At 47.2% G+C, this 19164-nt stretch overlaps 1 protein-coding gene across 1 annotated transcript; it reads left to right on the top strand.

Annotated features, from left to right (window-relative positions):
- Positions 1 to 947: 947 nt before the first annotated feature.
- On the top strand, positions 948 to 18887 carry LOC147664920 (ceramide synthase 1-like). Its single transcript, XM_086949892.1, has 5 exons — positions 948 to 1123; positions 4429 to 4590; positions 6006 to 6153; positions 12042 to 12187; positions 17984 to 18887. Exons 1-5 carry the CDS (start codon positions 957 to 959, stop codon positions 18024 to 18026), a joined length of 666 nt encoding a protein of 221 aa, XP_086806018.1. The 5' UTR covers positions 948 to 956; the 3' UTR covers positions 18027 to 18887.
- Positions 18888 to 19164: the final 277 nt, after the last annotated feature.

Here is a 19164-nt window from a genome sequence, read left to right as displayed (position 1 = left end):
AAGTTTGGAATACCAGACTCTCCGTGCCCAGTCTGGAGCCACAAGGATGACTTGGGCCCAGTCTCTCCTGATCTTCTTCAGAACCCTGGACAACAGCTATATGGATGGAAAGGCGTACAGCAGGCCTGAGCTCCAATGTTATGGCGTTGCCACTCAGCAGTTGTGCAGCTCTCATGACCCACGGCTGAAAGTCCCACCCTGGGACCCCCATTACAGGAGGCTGAGGCTACTGGGTGCCAAAGGGTCGGGTGGGAAGCTGCTGCGAGCCTGCAGTCCAGAGTGGCAGCTGGAACATGCGTGCTGCCAGAGGGGGTGTCGAGTATGCTCCCTTTTCTAAAACTTTATAAACCATCATCACAACAAAGAGTCTTATGACACTGAATTCGGCAGCGAAGGCCCTACAACGAATGCCTGAAAATTATGTTTTTTACTTACGTTACCTGGAAACTAATAAGGGTGTTTTATATCTATTAAACCTTACTCTTACACCTTTTCAAACTCTCTTCTTAGCCCCTAACTTTACCCCTGATCCTCTGCCTTTCATCTACCCTAACACCAACACTTTTTCTAACCATGCTGTACCGGTTTTCGTAGTTACATAACCATAACCTTACACCTCTTATGAAACCTAACCCTTTTGAAAACCATAAATCTAACTATAATCTTAACATTTTTCACCATCCCTAATCCTAACACAGCTCTAGCTTTTGAAACAACCAAAATAACCTACAGACATCAACTGTAATAATATTAATTGCAACGAGTTACATGTACTTTTCATTGCCTTGGCTTTTTGTTATTGGGTTTTCTCTGTAGTGGATCCCTTGTAAGGAGACAATCCTGCAGGATTACCTTAGATCCCTATTTGTGGCGGATCAAAAAAAGGCCAGGAGTGTCCCACACGCCTCTTCCTCACCATCCTGTTTTCTCCATTGGTTGCAGGTTGGGTGAGCGGCATGGAGGTGCCTTGGGACATCACTGTTGCCTACCTCCTGCAAGGCAGTTTCTACGCGCATTCCACTTACGCCACACTGTATATGGATGTCTGGCGGAAGGATTCCGTGGTAATGCTGGTCCACCACCTTGTGACGCTGGTCCTCATCTGTGTTTCGTATGCCTTTCGGTGAGTATCTCTCTGGTCATGCGTGACACTCCCTCCCTTTCCAGTAACTTTTTTAATGGCATGGCTACCAGTAATTCAAGAAAAATACCAAATAAAACAGGGTTGCTTTTTGGAGTCACAATGCATTGATTCCAGAATGGATTCATTAAGCAGAGGCTGTGTTGTATTTCTGAATTTTTGGTGTAGATTGATGAAGCTGATCCCAGGTTTTAATCCTGGGGAGGCGGACTCAGGCGTTCAGCCTGTTCACTTGTCTATAAAATGAGTACCACTGAGTTGTTCATTACAATAGCTGTTCTGCTATATAGTCAATAATATTCATATTAGGCGGGAGGGTAAGCTACAAGGGGGCGGGAGGGTAAGCTACAAGGGGGCGGGAGGGTAAGCTACAAGGGGCGGGAGGGTAAGCTATAAGGGGGCGGGAGGGTAAGCTACAAGGGGGCGGGAGGGTAAGCTACAAGGGGGCGGGAGGGTAAGCTACAAAGGGGCGGGAGGGTAAGCTACAAAGGGGCGGGAGGGTAAGCTACAAGGGGGCGGGAGGGTAAGCTACAAGGGGGCGGGAGGGTAAGCTACAAAGGGGCGGGAGGGTAAGCTACAAAGGGGCGGGAGGGTAAGCTACAAGGGGGCGGGAGGGTAATCTACAAGGGGGCGGGAGGGTAAGCTGCAAGGGGGCGGGTGGGTAAGCTACAAGGGGCAGGAGGGTAAGCTGCAAGGGGGCGGGTGGGTAAGCTACAATGGGGCGGGTGGGTAAGCTACAAAGGGGGCAGGTGGGTGGGTAAGCTACAAGGGGGGCGGGTAAGCTACAAGGGGGGCGGGTGGGTAAGCTACAAAGGGGGCAGGTGGGTGGGTAAGCTACAAGGGGGGCGGGTAAGCTACAAGGGGGGCGGGTGGGTGGGTAAGCTACAAGGGGGCGGGTGGGTAAGCTACAAGGGGGCGGGTGGGTAAGCTACAAGGGGGCGGGTGGGTAAGTTACAAGGGGGCAGGTGGGTAAGCTACAAGGGGGCAGGTGGGTAAGCTACAAGGGGGCGGGAGGGTAAGCTACAAGGGGGCGGGAGGGTAAGCTACAAGGGGGTGGGAGGGTAAGCTACAAGGGGGTGGGTGGGTAAGCTACAAGGGGGTGGGTGGGTAAGCTACAAGGGGGTGGGTAAGCTACAAGGGAGTGGGTAAGCTACAAGGGGGCGGGTGGGTAAGCTACAAGGGGGCGGGTGGGTAAGCTACAAGGGGGCGGGAGGGTAAGCTACAAGGGGGCGGGAGGGTAAGCTACAAGGGGCGGGAGGGTAAGCTACAAGGGGGCGGGAGGGTAAGCTACAAGGGGGCGGGAGGGTAAGCTACAAGGGGGCGGGAGGGTAAGCTACAAGGGGGCGGGAGGGTATGCTACAAGGGGCGGGAGGGTAAGCTACAAGGGGGCGGGAGGGTAAGCTACAAGGGGGTGGGAGGGTAAGCTACAAGGGGGTGGGAGGGTAAGCTACAAGGGGGTGGGAGGGTAAGCTACAAGGGGGTGGGAGGGTAAGCTACAAGGGGGTGGGAGGGTAAGCTACAAAGGGGTGGGAGGGTAAGCTACAAAGGGGTGGGAGGGTAAGCTACAAGGGGGTGGGAGGGTAAGCTACAAGGGGGTGGGAGGGTAAGCTACAAGGGGGTAGGAGGGTAAGCTACAAAGGGGTGGGTGGGTAAGCTACAAAGGGGCGGGAGGGTAAGCTACAAGGGGGCGGGAGGGTAAGCTACAAGGGGGCGGGTGGGTAAGCTACAAGGGGGCGGGTGGGTAAGCTACAAGGGGGCGGGTGGGTAAGCTACAAGGGGGCGGGTGGGTAAGCTACAAGGGGCGGGAGGGTAAGCTACAAGGGGGCGGGTGGGTAAGCTACAAGGGGGCGGGTGGGTAAGCTACAAGGGGGCGGTGGGTAAGCTACAAGGGGGCGGGTGGGTAAGCTACAAGGGGGCGGGTGGGTAAGCTACAAGGGGGCGGGTGGGTAAGCTACAAGGGGGCGGGTGGGTAAGCTACAAGGGGCGGGAGGGTAAGCTACAAAGGGGCGGGAGGGTAAGCTACAAGGGGGTGGGTGGGTAAGCTACAAGGGGGCGGGTGGGTAAGCTACAAGGGGGCGGGTGGGTAAGCTACAAGGGGGCGGGTGGGTAAGCTACAAGGGGGCGGGTGGGTACGCTACAAGGGGGCGGGTGGGTAAGCTACAAGGGGGCGGGTGGGTAAGCTACAAGGGGGCGGGTGGGTAAGCTACAAAGGGGGCGGGTGGGTAAGCTACAAGGGGGCGGGTGGGTAAGCTACAAAGGGGGCGGGTGGGTAAGCTACAAAGGGGGCGGGTGGGTAAGCTACAAAGGGGGCGGGAGGGTAAGCTACAAAGGGGGCGGGTGGGTAAGCTACAAAGGGGGCGGGTGGGTAAGCTACAAAGGGGGCGGGAGGGTAAGCTACAAAGGGGGCGGGTGGGTAAGCTACAAAGGGGGCGGGTGGGTAAGCTACAAGGGGGCGGGTGGGTAAGCTACAAAGGGGGCGGGTGGGTAAGCTACAAAGGGGGCGGGTGGGTAAGCTACAAGGGGGCGGGTGGGTAAGCTACAAAGGGGGCGGGAGGGTAAGCTACAAGGGGGCGGGTGGGTAAGCTACAAAGGGGGCGGGAGGGTAAGCTACAAAGGGGGCGGGAGGGTAAGCTACAAGGGGGTGGGTGGGTAAGCTATAAAGGGGTGGGTAAGCTACAAGGGGGCGGGTGGGTAAGCTACAAGGGGGCGGGTGGGTAAGCTACAAGGGGGCGGGTGGGTAAGCTACAAGGGGGCGGGTGGGTAAGCTACAAGGGGGCGGGTGGGTAAGCTACAAGGGGGCGGTGGGTAAGCTACAAGGGGGCGGGAGGGTAAGCTACAAGGGGGCGGGAGGGTAAGCTACAAGGGGGCGGGTGGGTAAGCTACAAGGGGGCGGGTGGGTAAGCTACAAGGGGGCGGGTGGGTAAGCTACAAGGGGGCGGGTGGGTAAGCTACAAGGGGGCGGGAGGGTAAGCTACAAGGGGGCGGGTGGGTAAGCTACAAGGGGGCGGGTGGGTAAGCTACAAGGGGGCGGGTGGGTAAGCTACAAGGGGGCGGGTGGGTAAGCTACAAGGGGGCGGGTGGGTAAGCTACAAGGGGGCGGGTGGGTAAGCTACAAGGGGGCGGGTGGGTAAGCTACAAGGGGGCGGGTGGGTAAGCTACAAGGGGGCGGGAGGGTAAGCTACAAGGGGGCGGGAGGGTAAGCTACAAGGGGGCGGCACCCCTGATCTGTTTTACATGCTCCTTTTCTGTATTTGTGGTAATACTCCCATGCTTGAATTTCTGGACAGGTACCACAAAATTGGAATTCTGGTGCTCTTCCTGCATGACGTCAGTGACATCCAGCTGGAGTTCACCAAGCTCAACGTCTACTTAAAAAATCGTGGCGGTACCTACCACTGTCTCAACGACATCCTTTCCAACGTGGGCTGCATCACTTTCAGCATCAGCTGGTAAGGCGGCCGCCTGAACACACATTTCAGCTTTCATCGGAGATGGAATTAGGATTGTGGGCAAAAGGATTGACCAGATGTGCATAAAGGGATCCTCTTTTGGCAGCATGAAAATGAGACCCTTAGATCAGGTCTGTCACAGTGGTGGGAACAGAGAAGAGAGTATGACGCGGGCCCGCGCTGATCAGGGCTCTCCGCTCCTGCAGCAATATTTAGTTTAACATTTTTAGAGGAAGCATGTCCTCGTTAATGCTGAGGCAGCTTTCGTGGTCAAGTCTCTAAACAGTGCCAGATGCAGATCTTCTGTTTTCTCTTTCTAGAGAACATGCAGTTTTATACTTAGAATTGGTGCTCGTGGGACCTGGCAGAAAACAGAAGGAAGTCTCCAGTGGGCCCGCATCATGTTTTTGACCCAGGCCTTGCAAACATTTCTGAAAGACTTGCCTTCGACTGGTTGGTCTTGATCCTTATTGGCCGATGGCCTAATTTTCTATTATTTCAAACACATGCTCTGGACTCTGTAAAATGAGATTCCACTGCTGGCTCCTCTTGTATTTACTCAAGGACTTTGTCTGCCTTCTGTAGAATGAGGTGCTTCCAAGCTTCCTACTGTGTTTATTTGCAAACACCCCATGCCCTTTGTATAATTAGGGTTATGAGTATACCCTCTTTCCCCTTCAACCTCTGGTCTGCATGCTGCCATGACCGGACTTGATTAAAATAAGACCACACGGGTCAGTATTATCCATAGTAACATTTGTAAAGAAACTTCCATATTTCGTGCTATGTGAATAAACTGATATTGGTAAGCTTTCCATGGCCAGGAAGAGGTGAGACGCTCAATGTTTCCAAAATGTTTTTGAGTTTTTAATGTACAATCTTAGTAGATCTGATTAAACACAAATGACACATAATGTTGATAAACACTAAGCTTGCATCAATATGTTTCATCCAGTTAAACAATGTACTGAGGTGTGTTGCACAAACGACCTACGTAAATGTTTATGCATTACAACTTTTGAAAAACACACACTTTCAAACACTCAAGAATGAAGAAGAAAAACCAGAATGATGAGTGTTCTCCAGGTTGTATTTGTGCAATTATTTACCGTCAAGGTGCAATAAAAAGCAAAATACCGTCCCTCTCAGACAATGTGCAAATCTCCATGGGATTTAAGCACAAAAACAGATTGAGATGGTGTGGTGTGGATTTTTATTGGGAATCACCTACTTTTGAATTCCAGTGATTGTAAGAAAAATATCATTTTCACTATAAAGAGTCATCAAAAGACTTTGATGAGCTGTGAGAGGGATCTGAGGTCCCAAGACCATGAACTGAGGGAGCGGGTAAGGTGGTCAGTGGGGGAGGGTCCGCCATGAAGAAGTCCAACCTCCATCTTTTCTCGTCTCGACAGGTTCTGGTTCCGTCTCTACTGGTTCCCTCTGAAGGTCCTGTACGCCACCTGCTACTCCAGCCTCCAGTCGGTGCCCAACATCCCCTTCTACTTTTTCTTAAACATTCTTCTGTTTGCGATCACGCTCATGAACGTCTACTGGTTTCTGGTGAGTAGATGCCTGGATGGGCCTGGGGTCAAACTAGACTATTTATCTGGGGCTAATGAGTCAAATAGGATTGCAGTTTTTGTGAAGCCTCTTCTCTTGTCTGACCCAACCTCATACAAACAGCTTCCAATAATTCTATGTTTCTCCACTGGTGACCTTTCAGTCAAATAGTGTTTTCTGTACAAGTTTGTCTGACATAGAAAGTAAATAACATTTGTTTTGATTATGTAACACATCTACCTAGGTTACAAACACAGCGTACAACACTGCGTCAAAGAGCCATGTAGAGGACTTTCGTCTTTGCATTTACAAAGACATTAATTTATTGTGTTTCGTAGATCATGTATTATGTTGATAATTTGTTAGTAAGGCAATATATTAAACAGCCAGTCAGTTACACAGATAATATGTTAAATAGAGGCTATGTCATGCAACAGTTTGTGTATAGACAACATGCCGTATAGACAATTGTTGGATAATATAGGATGGGGGTAACACTCTGGCTTTGCTCTGGATTTTTGCCCGCCATTGTGCTAATTTTTTCTTACCTAATTATTTGCTTATCGCGCGGCTAACAGAGCTTATTACTACCTCGCTGTTTATCCGTGGTCTAACGGAATTTAATCTTGACCTGGGGTGAGATTTCCTTGTTAGTAGGAACTTAGCTAAAGATGGGTTGGGCTAGGAGTACCTACAATAAGCAGAATACAGTATCATGCTCATCCCACCATGTTGGAGCTGTAGTAATACTTCAGACCCAGCCACAGACTTTGATCAGGACGGTCGGTGTGACTTGTTACCTGGGGCCTGCACCCAGCTCAGCGCTTTAGAACAGAGTTAATTGCTTTTCATCTCTTCCGCCTTTACATTCTGCATTGACACTGCTTCAAAACATGGTCCAATTCACAAAGTTATATGCCGGTGTAAGTGAAGGTGCCTTGTTTTCTGGTGCAGAGACATTTTTCTAATTCCAAAAAGTTGGGGTTGCTCTTGTAAATATATTTACTTACACAAAGGTTTCTGTGTCAATAAATCTACTCACGGGGTGTGGGCATAACAAGCCAACATGCTCTGTCGGCTCAAGCGCACACATTTGTGTGCATTTACAAACTCCTCTGTCCCTGTCACACTCTTTAAGAGGTTGTAAGTTTACTCCCGTGAAGGGCAAGAGTAAATCCCTTCCCTGTTCGAGAAGCGAAACCCTTCAAAATTGGTTGGGGTAGACGGAAAGGGGTTTCTCATTGGGGAAGAGTATGTATTCATTCTGGACAAGAAAATGAAAACAAGTTTGCAAATCCTTTCTCCCTTGCTCTCATTTTTTTGTAAGCAAAAAATACACAAGTTTATGAACACATGCAAAACTGAATAAAAAAAATGTCTAAGAGTACGACCTGGAAAACCACGGAAAATAATTGAATCTACACTCGCATGAAGCAAACCTCTGGGTGTAGATTTACAATTTTTTTTTGCTTAGTATTGGCCTCTGTCCCCAATTAATGTCAATGAGATCACTTGGTTTGTCATTTCATAATTTCACTGGCACTACTCGCTTCTTCTCAGTGTTACCACACCCTTGACTTGGATATTATCACTGTGTCTGGACTCCATCAAGGCATGGAGGTCTACCAACATGCTGAAACGGGGTCCCTCCCAGAACGCCTACCTTCCAATGCTTAATCATTTGGCGTTGTATGTTATGCTGTTTGTATTAGTATAGCGATAACTACTTCCATAGCATCATACTTCACTCACAAACTATGAACAGCTTTCTGCGGAACCAAGAAGGCCATTGCAGTGGTTATTTCAGTGAGTGCCGAATATCACTGTGTTTGCGTCAGTGGCCATGTTGTTCCTTCTGTTTGTGCTGTGCACTTTTTATTTTATTTATTTATATAACACCTGTATGGTGCAACGAGTCATTCCCAGGGGGATCTCTCGGCGCTTTGGCATGACACTAGCAGGGACCATGGCTGATACATACCCCTACAACAGCCTGGTTTTTAGGCTTTTCTTGAAGTGTCCCAGAGAGGTACAGTGACGTATCTCTTCCAGTAACCTGTTCCACTGACTATTGCTCAACTAAAGAACTCTCAAGATCCAATGTGGGACCCTTTACTGATCTCAAACACCTGTAGGGCCCGTCAAAAAGGCAGATTGTTTGGCACAGTGGCTGCCTGCACGTGGAACACTCTAGAATAACCACTTGCAGCAGACAGTACGATTAAGGGCATCAGTCGACCTAGTCCCAAGGAACAAGCTTTGGAAAGCGATAATACATTCTGGAGTCCCTGAGAATTTGTTGCTACTAATAAGGAGGCTGCACTCGAACAACTATGCACAAGTCTACTGGTGGGGTAAATGGAAGCTTACTGAATGCACTGAGATGCATAGAGGCATCTACCAAGGATGTGGTGTGTTTTAGCTCCCACCTTGTTTACTCTTATTAAGGGACAGTCGATGATATACTCAATGGTATTAAGGATTCCCCCCATTGTCAAAAGATCCCTGCTGTTATTTGCAGACAATACACTGTGATCTCAAAAATGAAGGTATAGGATTTTATTAAGCACACATCCCCCGAGGGTCTCAAAGCGCTGGCAAAAACCAGAGAAGAGATGGAAAGACGTCAACAGGAGAAGAAGAATGATCAGAAGGGCAATGTTTTTAGCCCTTTCCGAAACGGATTATGATCAATAAACATACGCAGCTGCAGCGGAAGTGTGTTCCACAAAATAGGGGCCAGATGTGAAAAGGATCTACCGCCATTCCTGGCAGTACGAATCCTGAGAGGAGCGAGAAGATGTTTGGTTCCTGACCTGAGGGTTCTGTTAGGAAGGTACCAGTTGAGTTTGTTGCAAGATAAATTGACCCGTTCCCGTCCATGGTTTTATGTACGAGACAGATGATCTTGAAACGGATTTGTTTCCTGATGGGGAGCCATTGGAGAACTTTCAAACTTGGTGCTGACGGAGAACAAGGGGTTGCACACCTTGTTAAGCAAGGTTTCAACCTTTTGCGAACACAAAGGCTTGGAAATTATTTTCATTAGGACAAAATACACGTTGCTCAATCTTTATAAATCTCTCTGAAGCTCAATGTCGTAGGGAGAAATACCAGTTGAGGAGGAAATAGTTTTCGATTATCATGGAGTCAGACTGGCAACATCTTCATCTTGCTCCCCTCAAATCACAAAGAACTAATTGATTTCTCAACATGGAGCTGTTACGGTTTGGAAACACTTAATTTCACATTCTGTTTTTACAAGTGTATAACGCTAAAGGTTTAAATGTTGCCTTTTATGGTGCTGAAATATGGGCTCGCTGCAATTTAGAATGCCTGGCAAAATCTAAAAACAAATGTATTAAATCTTTATTAAACATGCCCCAAAGCGCACACACAATTTCGCTATGTGTTGATTTGGATCAGGAGAACCATGTGGTCAATCTGAAACTGCTCTTCTATTGGCAGCACATTTGGTCACTCACTAGATGACTTGGCACCTGACTCGGAATCTTTTATAGAGCTAAGAGATATCGCTAATGCTTCTAGTATACCCGGGTTCATTTCGTAAGACCCTGCTTTTATTCCCTAAGCATGAAGGAATTGTGGGGCTCCCCAGAAATTATCTCCAGGTGAAGTCTGAAAATCTTGGCTAAAATACGTTTCTGTCAGGAAAAGGTGTCTTTCTAAGTCTCCCAGAGGTGGTCTGATGTAATTTTTTTTAGATTTTAAGACATCCTTGAAATGTCAACCTTATCCGGATGATATTAGCCAGGATATGTGAAATTTAGACTGGGGATTTTACCTCTGGCTAACAGCGGCAACAGGTGGATAATTGCAAAGGGTCTGTCTAATCTATGTCCAGTTGGTAATAGTGCCTCAGAAAAAGGTGTGCACTTTTTTTTGGCAAAGCTTATCAGCTTCCTAGAAAAAGGTGGATTGCTCCAATCTGCCGAAACCTGGGTATTTAGCATCTGATTTACAGATTCTGAGTATATGGCATGATGTTGAAGGGTTTATAGCCTTAGGGATATTTCGGTTTTTACACTCCGCCTAGAGTGTAAAAGAATCAGAAGAATGTGAGCGTTTTTTTTCTCTGATGCTACTTTGCTTATTTTATGTTGATGCTTTATATTTTATAATTTTATTAATGTGTAAACGTTTATCTAATGCATACATTATATTTTTACAAGTGTATTTTTTTTAACCTGAAATGACCCAGATATGATTGTTATCGTGATCAACAAGCTAAAGAAATAACGGAAAAGACTATACTACTAGGTTTTTTTTTTTTTTTTTTTTTTTTTAGAGTTTTATATAGTGCGAACTAGACCCAAATATATCAGCTATCAGAGCGCTTTACATGAGCACCAGTTTCGTTACAGATGAGCACATTCATTTTTGTTAGGCATGTACGGGGAGATTAACCCTTTCCATGCGGCCACGATTCCCCTGGTGTGCTGTAAACAGCACGAACAGGGGCGGGCCGTGACGAACCCCAGCCGTCATCAGCACACGAGCACCGTAGTGCATGACGGCTGGGGTTCGTCATCAGCATGGAAGGGGTTAAGTGATTTGCCCAGAATCACAGGATGTTGAGCGTCATTGCTGAGACTCGAACCCGCTCCCCAGTTTCGAGGTCGAGCGCTCTAGCCGTAAGGCTACATCCTCTCCCCATAGACAGACATGTTCTGAGCAGTATATTATGGGTTATGTAGGCAATAGGTTGCACAGACAATGGGTTATTTGAGTGATATGTTACACAGTAGGTTAGACGAGTGATGTTTACACGCACAAGTGTTGCATGAGTTATATCTCAAATAGACAATGGAGTAGAAGTGATCTGTTACATACACAATTGGTTTCACAAGAGATATTGTACATAGACAATGCGTCTATGAGTGACCTACATAGGCTTCTGTGAGCGAGGTGTTGCACAGACAGCGGGGTACCTAAGTCATGATGCACAGACCGTGAGCCACAGATTTTCTCACACATGGCAGAATTACTAACACTTTGCACTTGGTTTGCTTCACAAATATGCCACATACTGGTGATTTACTTTCGAGCACAAAACTGGTTTTGCCTTGGAAAGTAGCCCTAAAGTAATACCAAGTGTTTCTCTGAGCTACTTTGCATCAAGGGGGCATAATAAGGTTGAACAAAAGATGTATTTTTTCAAAATGTTTTCCAACTTCGCATGAGTGCTGTACTGTACACAGTGCATAATTTATAAATGAAAGAGGGTCAGTGCCCGAGGCTCTGCTCAGAAGCCTGCCGACGGTGTAAAGAAATGTTGACGTGCCCAATACAAAGGCTGGTAGTCTTGCCTCTTTAATCCACCCCCAGACAAACCATGGCATTTTATCCAACTCTTGCACGCCCTGCTTTCTCTCTTTGTGGTGGTCTGTCCTATCTTTTTCTTCCTCGCTCCTTCCATTTTGTGTGTTTTTTTCCTCTCTGTAAAGGACTGATGCGGAAAAATAAGTGCCTGTCCCCATAAGTAAGTGCCGTTGGCAACCAGTGGCTCAAATTAAGTGCTGATTGTACAACCCACAAACAAACTTTAGGAAAGTATTCCACTATGTTTAGGAATAGCAGCTGTGCAGGGGTATGTCTTAGTAGATATGGCACGGTTTTGCTCTCTCCCATTGACACATCGCCCTGCAACTTTGCTTGGGTCACTGCAAAGTGTTACTTCTTTGTAAATTGACCCAGTAGATTCTGCCATTTTGCTCTTAAAAGCACTATATAAACAGCACATTTACAATTTTTAGTATGTCTGATAGTTTCCTTCAAACTCTGATATTTTATGTTTATTTACCTTGCCTTTACGCCAATGAATGAGATAATTTTCCATGAACCTGCCGTCTTCCATTTCTTCCCAGTATATCATTCTGTTTGTCGGGAAGGTGCTTACTGGTCAGATGCAGGAGGTGAACGACGTCCGAGAATACGATATTGACGAAAGTGAGGAAATACAACCACTGCCCAAGAACGGGGGCTTCGGTCACAACAGCATCTACACAGAACAGTATGTACCAGTGCTTCATTTATTAAAAAATGAAAAATATATATATAGTATGTATGTAGTGGCCCCAAAGGGTTGCTATGGGGAAATTCCTGCTCATGGGGATGATAGTTATGTTTTTCTGAAGATAGATCTCTACTTTTGCAGGAGGGGTGGGGGGCATTTTGAGCCATGCTTTTTTCTTCTAACATAGCCCCATCATGGCCGCGGGAGTGGCTTCAGGAAACAAATGCCTGGTGGCTAGCGTGGAAGAAGTGGTACATGGTATGGCTTTACGTGTTCATAGCCTATTGTTGTGGAGTTCCTGGGTGTAGGAGGCTGGCTTAGTATATAACGCCCACTTATTTTTATTTTTTATTTTATAGCCACAAACGAAAATAAATTGAAATAAATTACATGGACAGAAGATTTCTTGAACTTTATACCAATCATGATCATAAACCGAAAGAAAAAATAAAACCAGAGAACAGAGCCAGAAGACGTATAGAAGCATGCACGAACAGAAACAGCCACATTGTAGTTTAAAAAAATAGAGATTGTACTCTCAATCCCATTGAAGTCAAGGCCATGTCCTTTCAAATTTACGCCAAGACCGAGGGCCTCTAGCTTTAGCGAACGTCATCTCCATTTCGTAGCTATCTCTGAATAAACCCCAGAATTCATTAACACTTGGACCCGTGCTCTGGATCCAGGAACGAGCTATACATAGATGAGCACAAGCTGATACGATAGAAGCAAAGGATTTAGTAAGACAGTCTGAGAAAATTCCCAGGTCAAGCTTTCTCTCAGTGACCACAATATCGTACCCGTCCCAAATTGAGAGAGGGAGGATGATAACGACCCAAAATTCCTTCAGTTTAGGACACGAAAAGAACAAATGGCATAGATCCGCAGCAAATTCCTGACATTTCAGACAGTATGATTTAGTATTGTATGAGCTAATAGCCCATTTAGATATTCGCTCGGGAGTATAATAAAGCATAACAATTAGTCTGATTTGCTGGAGCTTCAGGTTGACTGAAGTTACTGCCGAATCTTTTGTTTCCAGAGATTCTTCAATCTCCTCCTTAGTGATATTGCAGTTAAAAATCCGACTTAATTTAGCCGCTATCTGTGTGCCATCGTCACTAACCCCCCCTATTAGTTTCTGGTACGTTTTGCTGATGGCACCTCGTCTAGATGCCCCAAAAAATGCAGACAAAACCTCGGAAAAGGAGCCAGATAGCTCAAGCTCTAGCAAACCTCATACTAAAATAGTGGAATGCGAACCATGACCTAAGTTGAGAAGGGACCCAGAAGACGTAGAAGAGACAGACCCAAGGAACCAACCAAGGTGAATATCTAGGAACCCCACGGAGGTCTTGGGCAGAGTGGGAACACGACCACGTGCTCAATTTAAGTCAATAGGTAGTCGCGGTTGCAGTTTTAAAGAAAAAGGACCCTTCCAAGCAGACCCTGATGAAATCCAGTGGAAGAAGGAAGGTTGGAGAGTAATCCCACCTGTGGATATCCCAGGAACCAGGATACCTACACCAGGGAAGCCAGGTGCATAAGTGCGAAGTGACGTCGGAAACCACCGTAGACCACCATGTAGGACTTCAACGAAGATGAAAGTCTGGTGGAACCCAAATGTGTATTCAAGAGGAGAGGTACCTGCAAGCAGAGGGGACAGAGCCTATGCCACTCAGGAGTGACCAGGAGGCACTGAAGACGAATGCCCACCAATGTCAGAGTTGATGGTGCCCTTGAAGTAGCAGCTCTGTGGACCAGACAACGCTGTGAAAGACCAAGAGCCATTCATGAGCTGTCCCACATCAGATGTCAAGAGCCAAAGGGTCAGTGTTAGGCAGGGGCACCAACAAGCCAAAACAACCAACGTTGTTGTAGAAAAAGGTAGCGTGTCTGGAGCAGCAAGGTTTAAGTGACTCACCATGAGCAGGTAAATCAGAGCAGGCCCAGCGCAGGCAGGGAATTCCACTGAAGCCAAAGAAGACCCTCAAGAGGACCCATGGGCCAGATGCACAGGAGTCACGAGAGGAACCACAGGCCAGAGGCACAGGAGTCGCGAGAGGACCCACGGGCCAGAGGCACAAGAGTCGCGAGAGGACCTACGGGCCAGAGGAACAGGAGTCACAAGAAAATCTGGATGCAGCTCACCGAAGGATGAAGTAAGCATGGGCGGAAAATCCGTTCCGCTCGCGGATTTTCGGTAAATTCGCAATCCGCGAATTTCCCGCAAAATCCGCAAGCGGAACTGATAGGGTCAAAAGTTCAAGCTGACTTTTGTAACTTTTAGAATTGCGCCGGCAAGCTGCCAGCGCCATTCAAAATAGTTACAAAAGTCAGCTTCAACAGGAAGCTCTAATAGATAAAGTAAAGCAGGTGCTAGAGTTGAAGGTCAAATTCAGTTACACAATCATTAATCACCCCAAACTTGGGGTGATTAATGATTGTGTAACTTAATTTGACCTTCAACTCTAGCACCTGCTTTACTTTATCCATCAGTGCTTCCTGTTGAAACTCTTTGTAGCTATTTTAGAATGGCGCTGGCAGGTTGCCGGCGCCATTCTAAGTGGGGCTGAGGGCAGAAGGGCACAAAAGTGGGGCAGAAGGCCACAAAAGTGGGACAGAGGGCAGAAGGGGACAAAAAATGAGTGGGGCAGAAGGGCATAAAAAACGAGTGGTACAGAGGGCAGAAAGGCATAAAAACGAGAGGGTGGCAGTGATTAACCAGGCAAAAAAAAAAACACGCGAACACGCAATGCGCCCCGCAAAAATAAAAATTTCGCGAATTTTGCGGATCGCAAATTCACGGATCGCAAATTCGCCCATGCTTAGGATGAAGGCCCACAGTATAAAGGATGTGGTGCAGGTGAAGATATTGACTGTAGGAGATGCTTGAGGCTGGAGCTTCTTTGAGGCCGAAGATCACTGGAGGAGAGAGTCAGCAGGCCTTGGCAACGGAAAGTCGATGCAGTACACAGAGGTTCTGTTTCTGGGGTTCCAACGAGGGATACTGGCTTCAAACTCAGTGAGAAGAGAGTGCAGGCCGCGAGGAAGTTGCAGAACCACCACCTGTGTTGCTGAGACTTGGAGCCGTGGGAGCCCACGATCAACAGACCGGTCAGCTGTGTTGCGGTGCCTGCAGATGCAAGGGAGGGACTCCTTCACACCAAGGGATATTCCTGCAGGTGTCTTGGATGTCCACAGGCCCTGTGACGAACATGTATGGAGCACAGACGCTGCAGCAGACTTGCAGGACAACGAGACCCGGAGCAGCAGGAGTCTTCCCAGTTGCAGTCTCGGTTCCCAAAGCGAAGTCCAGCGAAGGTCAAAGAGCTCAGAGGGTTGAAGTGTTCGTGATTTCTGATCCAAATCTTGTCCAAAAACGAATCTAGGGAGCCACCCACAGGTAAGTCCTTAAGTACCCAAAGGAAAGGGTTGATTTGATTCAGGGGTCCCTCCCAGAGGAGGGGCTGGACAGTGGGGAGGATTCTCCCAGGTCCTTTGTTCAGTTTCTCGCCAGAGCGGGAGCCATCCGCTCCCTGAACTGGTTTCAACTGGAGTACGCAAGGAGAACACCAAGTGTGCCCTTCAAAGCAGTCTAGTGGCACTGGCAAGCACCACCACCCTGTCCCAATACACTAAGTCCGGTCTGGGAGGTTGTCACACCTTGAAATAGTAAACCGATTATCCTCCTTTCCCCCACTTGGCAGCAGAAAGGAAGAATCGTGTCTCTGGGCGGCAGCAGCCATAGGTTGCTGTCCGGGTCTAGAAGACTGGTACCGGGAGCACTAAGGGCCTCCCAGGGGAGATTCACAGTGCATGGACCATATGGGGGTAGGATTCCAACATGTTTGATACCAAACACGACCGGGTTCATTACAGCAATTTTAGAGAGCCATTGCATAAGGACGCTTGGCCACTATGTATCTTAATGGCAGATGCGCTTACAACCCAGGAGAAAAGACTCTGAAGGTTGTAGGGGTATCCTGCTCATGCAGGGGCACCCTCACACTTTGGAACGAGCACCCTGCCTTCAGGAGTGAAAGGCCTGCCTTAGGGGTGACTTCAAGACTCCAAGTGCAGTGACCTCAGATATAAGGAAACTAATCTTTCGTAAGTGGTGCTAGCACCAGCTTACCCAGGCTGCAATAACAGGCCTGCAGTCACAATTTGAGGGGTCTCTCAGGGCCGACATGCTAGAGCCCATGGGAGACCCCTGGTGCACCTATGCCCTGTGTACCTTAGAACCATATACTAGGGACTTACAATGGTACACCAGTAGTCAATCTGGAGTGTATCCAAGTACTGAACATTATAATTTTGGGAAGAAGCTCAGACTGGAGTCCTGATTAGCAGGATCCCAGTCAGACTGGTCAGGAAAACCCAAGGACACCAGCAAACAGTGGGGGTGAGGGGGGCATGGAAGCAGATCTTACACCAGGTGTAGGTTTGCACAAGAGTGATGTTCCCAGTTACTCCTCAGTGCATTTTAGTGCCTTTCATGTCCCCCACCCCACGAATACAGGAAACTTCCCCTGACGAAGGGAAAACATATTCCCGAAATGCATTGGGCTCCGGACTTCCTGAAATCTAAGCTACATGATAATTATTTGTATTTTTGATCTTTGTATTACTGGTAATATGAACTGATGATTGTAAAGATATACCAGTGTATACATCCAGATGGAGATATATTGAAAAAGTACACATGTATATGAATATATACCACATTTATAGAAACAATGGTGTCATTGTTTTCTTTACAAGGATTGTATTGATTCGCGATAAATTAATGTATGAAGAAGTAATTTACAGTCTATTGTGTGAGAATTTTTATATAACCAGTGGAATATAGTTTTCCAAGAAACAGTGCACACTGCTTGCAGGCGGGTGTCTGCATCTTTACATTGTATACTGACTGTGTAGCCAACACATGTACGTAATGTAGCACCCTTTAGCTTATTAAATTCAATTATTAAGTTAGGATTTGACTAAAAATCAGTTAGTGAGTGCGCCTCTTTCCCAATTTTTTCTATATTAACACCATGCGCGCGGCGGCTTTTCCCACTGCGCGCTGACTTTTTAAAAAACCCTGCGTTACATGACGAGCTCAGCTGGTCATGAGCGTACGAGAACCGTAACTCATGACAAGCTGAGCTCGTCATGAGCGTCGAAGGGGTTAAAACCTGGAACATTCGAAATTGTTATTTCAACTGTGGTGGTGTTGATCTTCTTGAGAAGAAACCAAAATTCCAGAAAAACCTTGAAAAAGTATTTTATTGGGGAAATATAGCTTTCACTAGGAAAGCCGAACCCACATCAGTTCATGGTTCTGAAACAAGATCATTGATCTCCGGTAAATAACTGAAATTCACGTAACAGGGAACCTTAGCCGGGCTTTTCCATTCACCCTACCAGTTGAAATCATTCCCATGAGGTAGGTGTGCTTCAGAAGTAGTAGGTTACACAGTGCGTTACCAGTCATTACACACTTTGCGCGTCAAAGCTCTATATAGGCCGCTTCTTAGCAGGCGAAAGCGAATACCTAGGGCATAGGAGTAAAGTAGGCACAATGAGACCCTAGAGCGCAGAGGCCCCAACCCTCCAGGAGGTCTCCTCACTCCAAGATCTCTGTATATCAGAATGGTGCCCCGATTCTCAGGAAGGCATGGCCACATTTTTCAGTGACCCTGGAGGTGGTTACTCATGCCTCAAAGTCATTGCCATTTGCGATTACCCTGCTTAAATATTTCATACGTGTAAGACTTTAACATTTCTTTCCTTCACTTTCAGGAAAGTATTCAAGAATGGGATTGTGAAGGACAAGCAGTTATAAGGCAGAGCGGAACCGAAGAGTACAGGATGGGCATGCAGACGACTCCTTCCCGTCCGGCAAGGTCGACATGAAGTCAAGGGAAATAAAGATTGAGGGCAGAAGGAAGAACACCTGAAATCAAATAGTCATCTTTCATCATGGCTCACTGGGTGACCACTTTTGACAACGAGATGCTTAGAGGTCGACCTAATGTTTCTCAGTCAGCTTCTGTATATCCAGCCCCATTCATGATCTTCTGTCTGCCAAAAGCCTCATAAGTTGTGCCATGCTAGATTCCTGTTGCAATAATGCTGCTGTGCCAGGCCATCACTTTGGAGCAGGGGACTCTTCGTACTTTCTTCTGCACCCGTCTACATTATTTTTGCATGAACCATCACAAGTCTGATGATATTTGAGGTGGTCAAACCGCGAGATACAAGGACCCAGAGCAGACTCCGTGGTCAGATGGAGAATCATGAAGCCCACATGGTGAGAGTGTGGAGACCCCATAGGATTCAAGAGACAGAGGGAGATGCATATGGTCTACGAGGTCAGACGGACCAGACCGGACTCTCGAGGAAGTCCCCAAGGACCGAGGCCAGCAGAAGGCTCATGAGGACTTGAGGGACCAGACCCAACAGATCTGACAAAGAGACCCAAGAAGCTCCGCGGCTACAGGGAAATACTTCAGGTCTGTAGAAACGAAGGGAGATAAAACAAACAAGGAAAGCCTGGCTGTAAGCCAGCCCCACGTGGAAACCAAGGTCATTTTATGGTTTTTGTGGCAGAGGAGGGAGATTTTGATAATCTTAATTTTGTCTTTCTCCATCAGCCCTTCTTTCGAAGCCTACAATAAGGCACAATTAAAAAAGAGTGACCATCTGGTGTTGTCTTATTTATACAAACATAAAATTACCATTTGTTTGAGGGGAGTTTAAAGGGCGGGGTTGGGAGAATCAGTGCAGGATGGAGCCTGTAAAGTTTTTCTTCACACAAACCATTCTAGGTCCTGGGCTTCATTACTGAAAAAAATTGAAATGGAAGTTACACAGCAGTTTCGGGATTTAAAGATATCCTCGTTTGTGCCAAATAATGATTTTTCTGTGGTATCTCTTGCACCTGCTGTGTTCACTCGCTGCAATAATGGGTGGCACATAAC

This window comes from Lissotriton vulgaris, unplaced genomic scaffold (assembly GCF_964263255.1).
Source record: "Lissotriton vulgaris unplaced genomic scaffold, aLisVul1.2 SCAFFOLD_1101, whole genome shotgun sequence".
NCBI lineage: Eukaryota > Metazoa > Chordata > Amphibia > Caudata > Salamandridae > Lissotriton > Lissotriton vulgaris.
This window is presented reverse-complemented; position numbering and strand designations above follow the sequence as displayed.

What these genes read in the sequence shown, in the direction of transcription:
- LOC147664920 (XM_086949892.1), top strand. Translation starts at nt 957, where the DNA reads ATGGAGGTGCCTTGGGACATCACTGTTGCCTACCTCCTGCAAGGCAGT. An exon ending in ATCACTTTCAGCATCAGCTG is followed by an intron (nt 4,591 to 6,005) that starts GTAAGGCGGCCG and finishes TCGTCTCGACAG; the next exon opens with GTTCTGGTTCCGTCTCTACT. An exon ending in TGAACGTCTACTGGTTTCTG is followed by an intron (nt 6,154 to 12,041) that starts GTGAGTAGATGC and finishes ATTTCTTCCCAG; the next exon opens with TATATCATTCTGTTTGTCGG.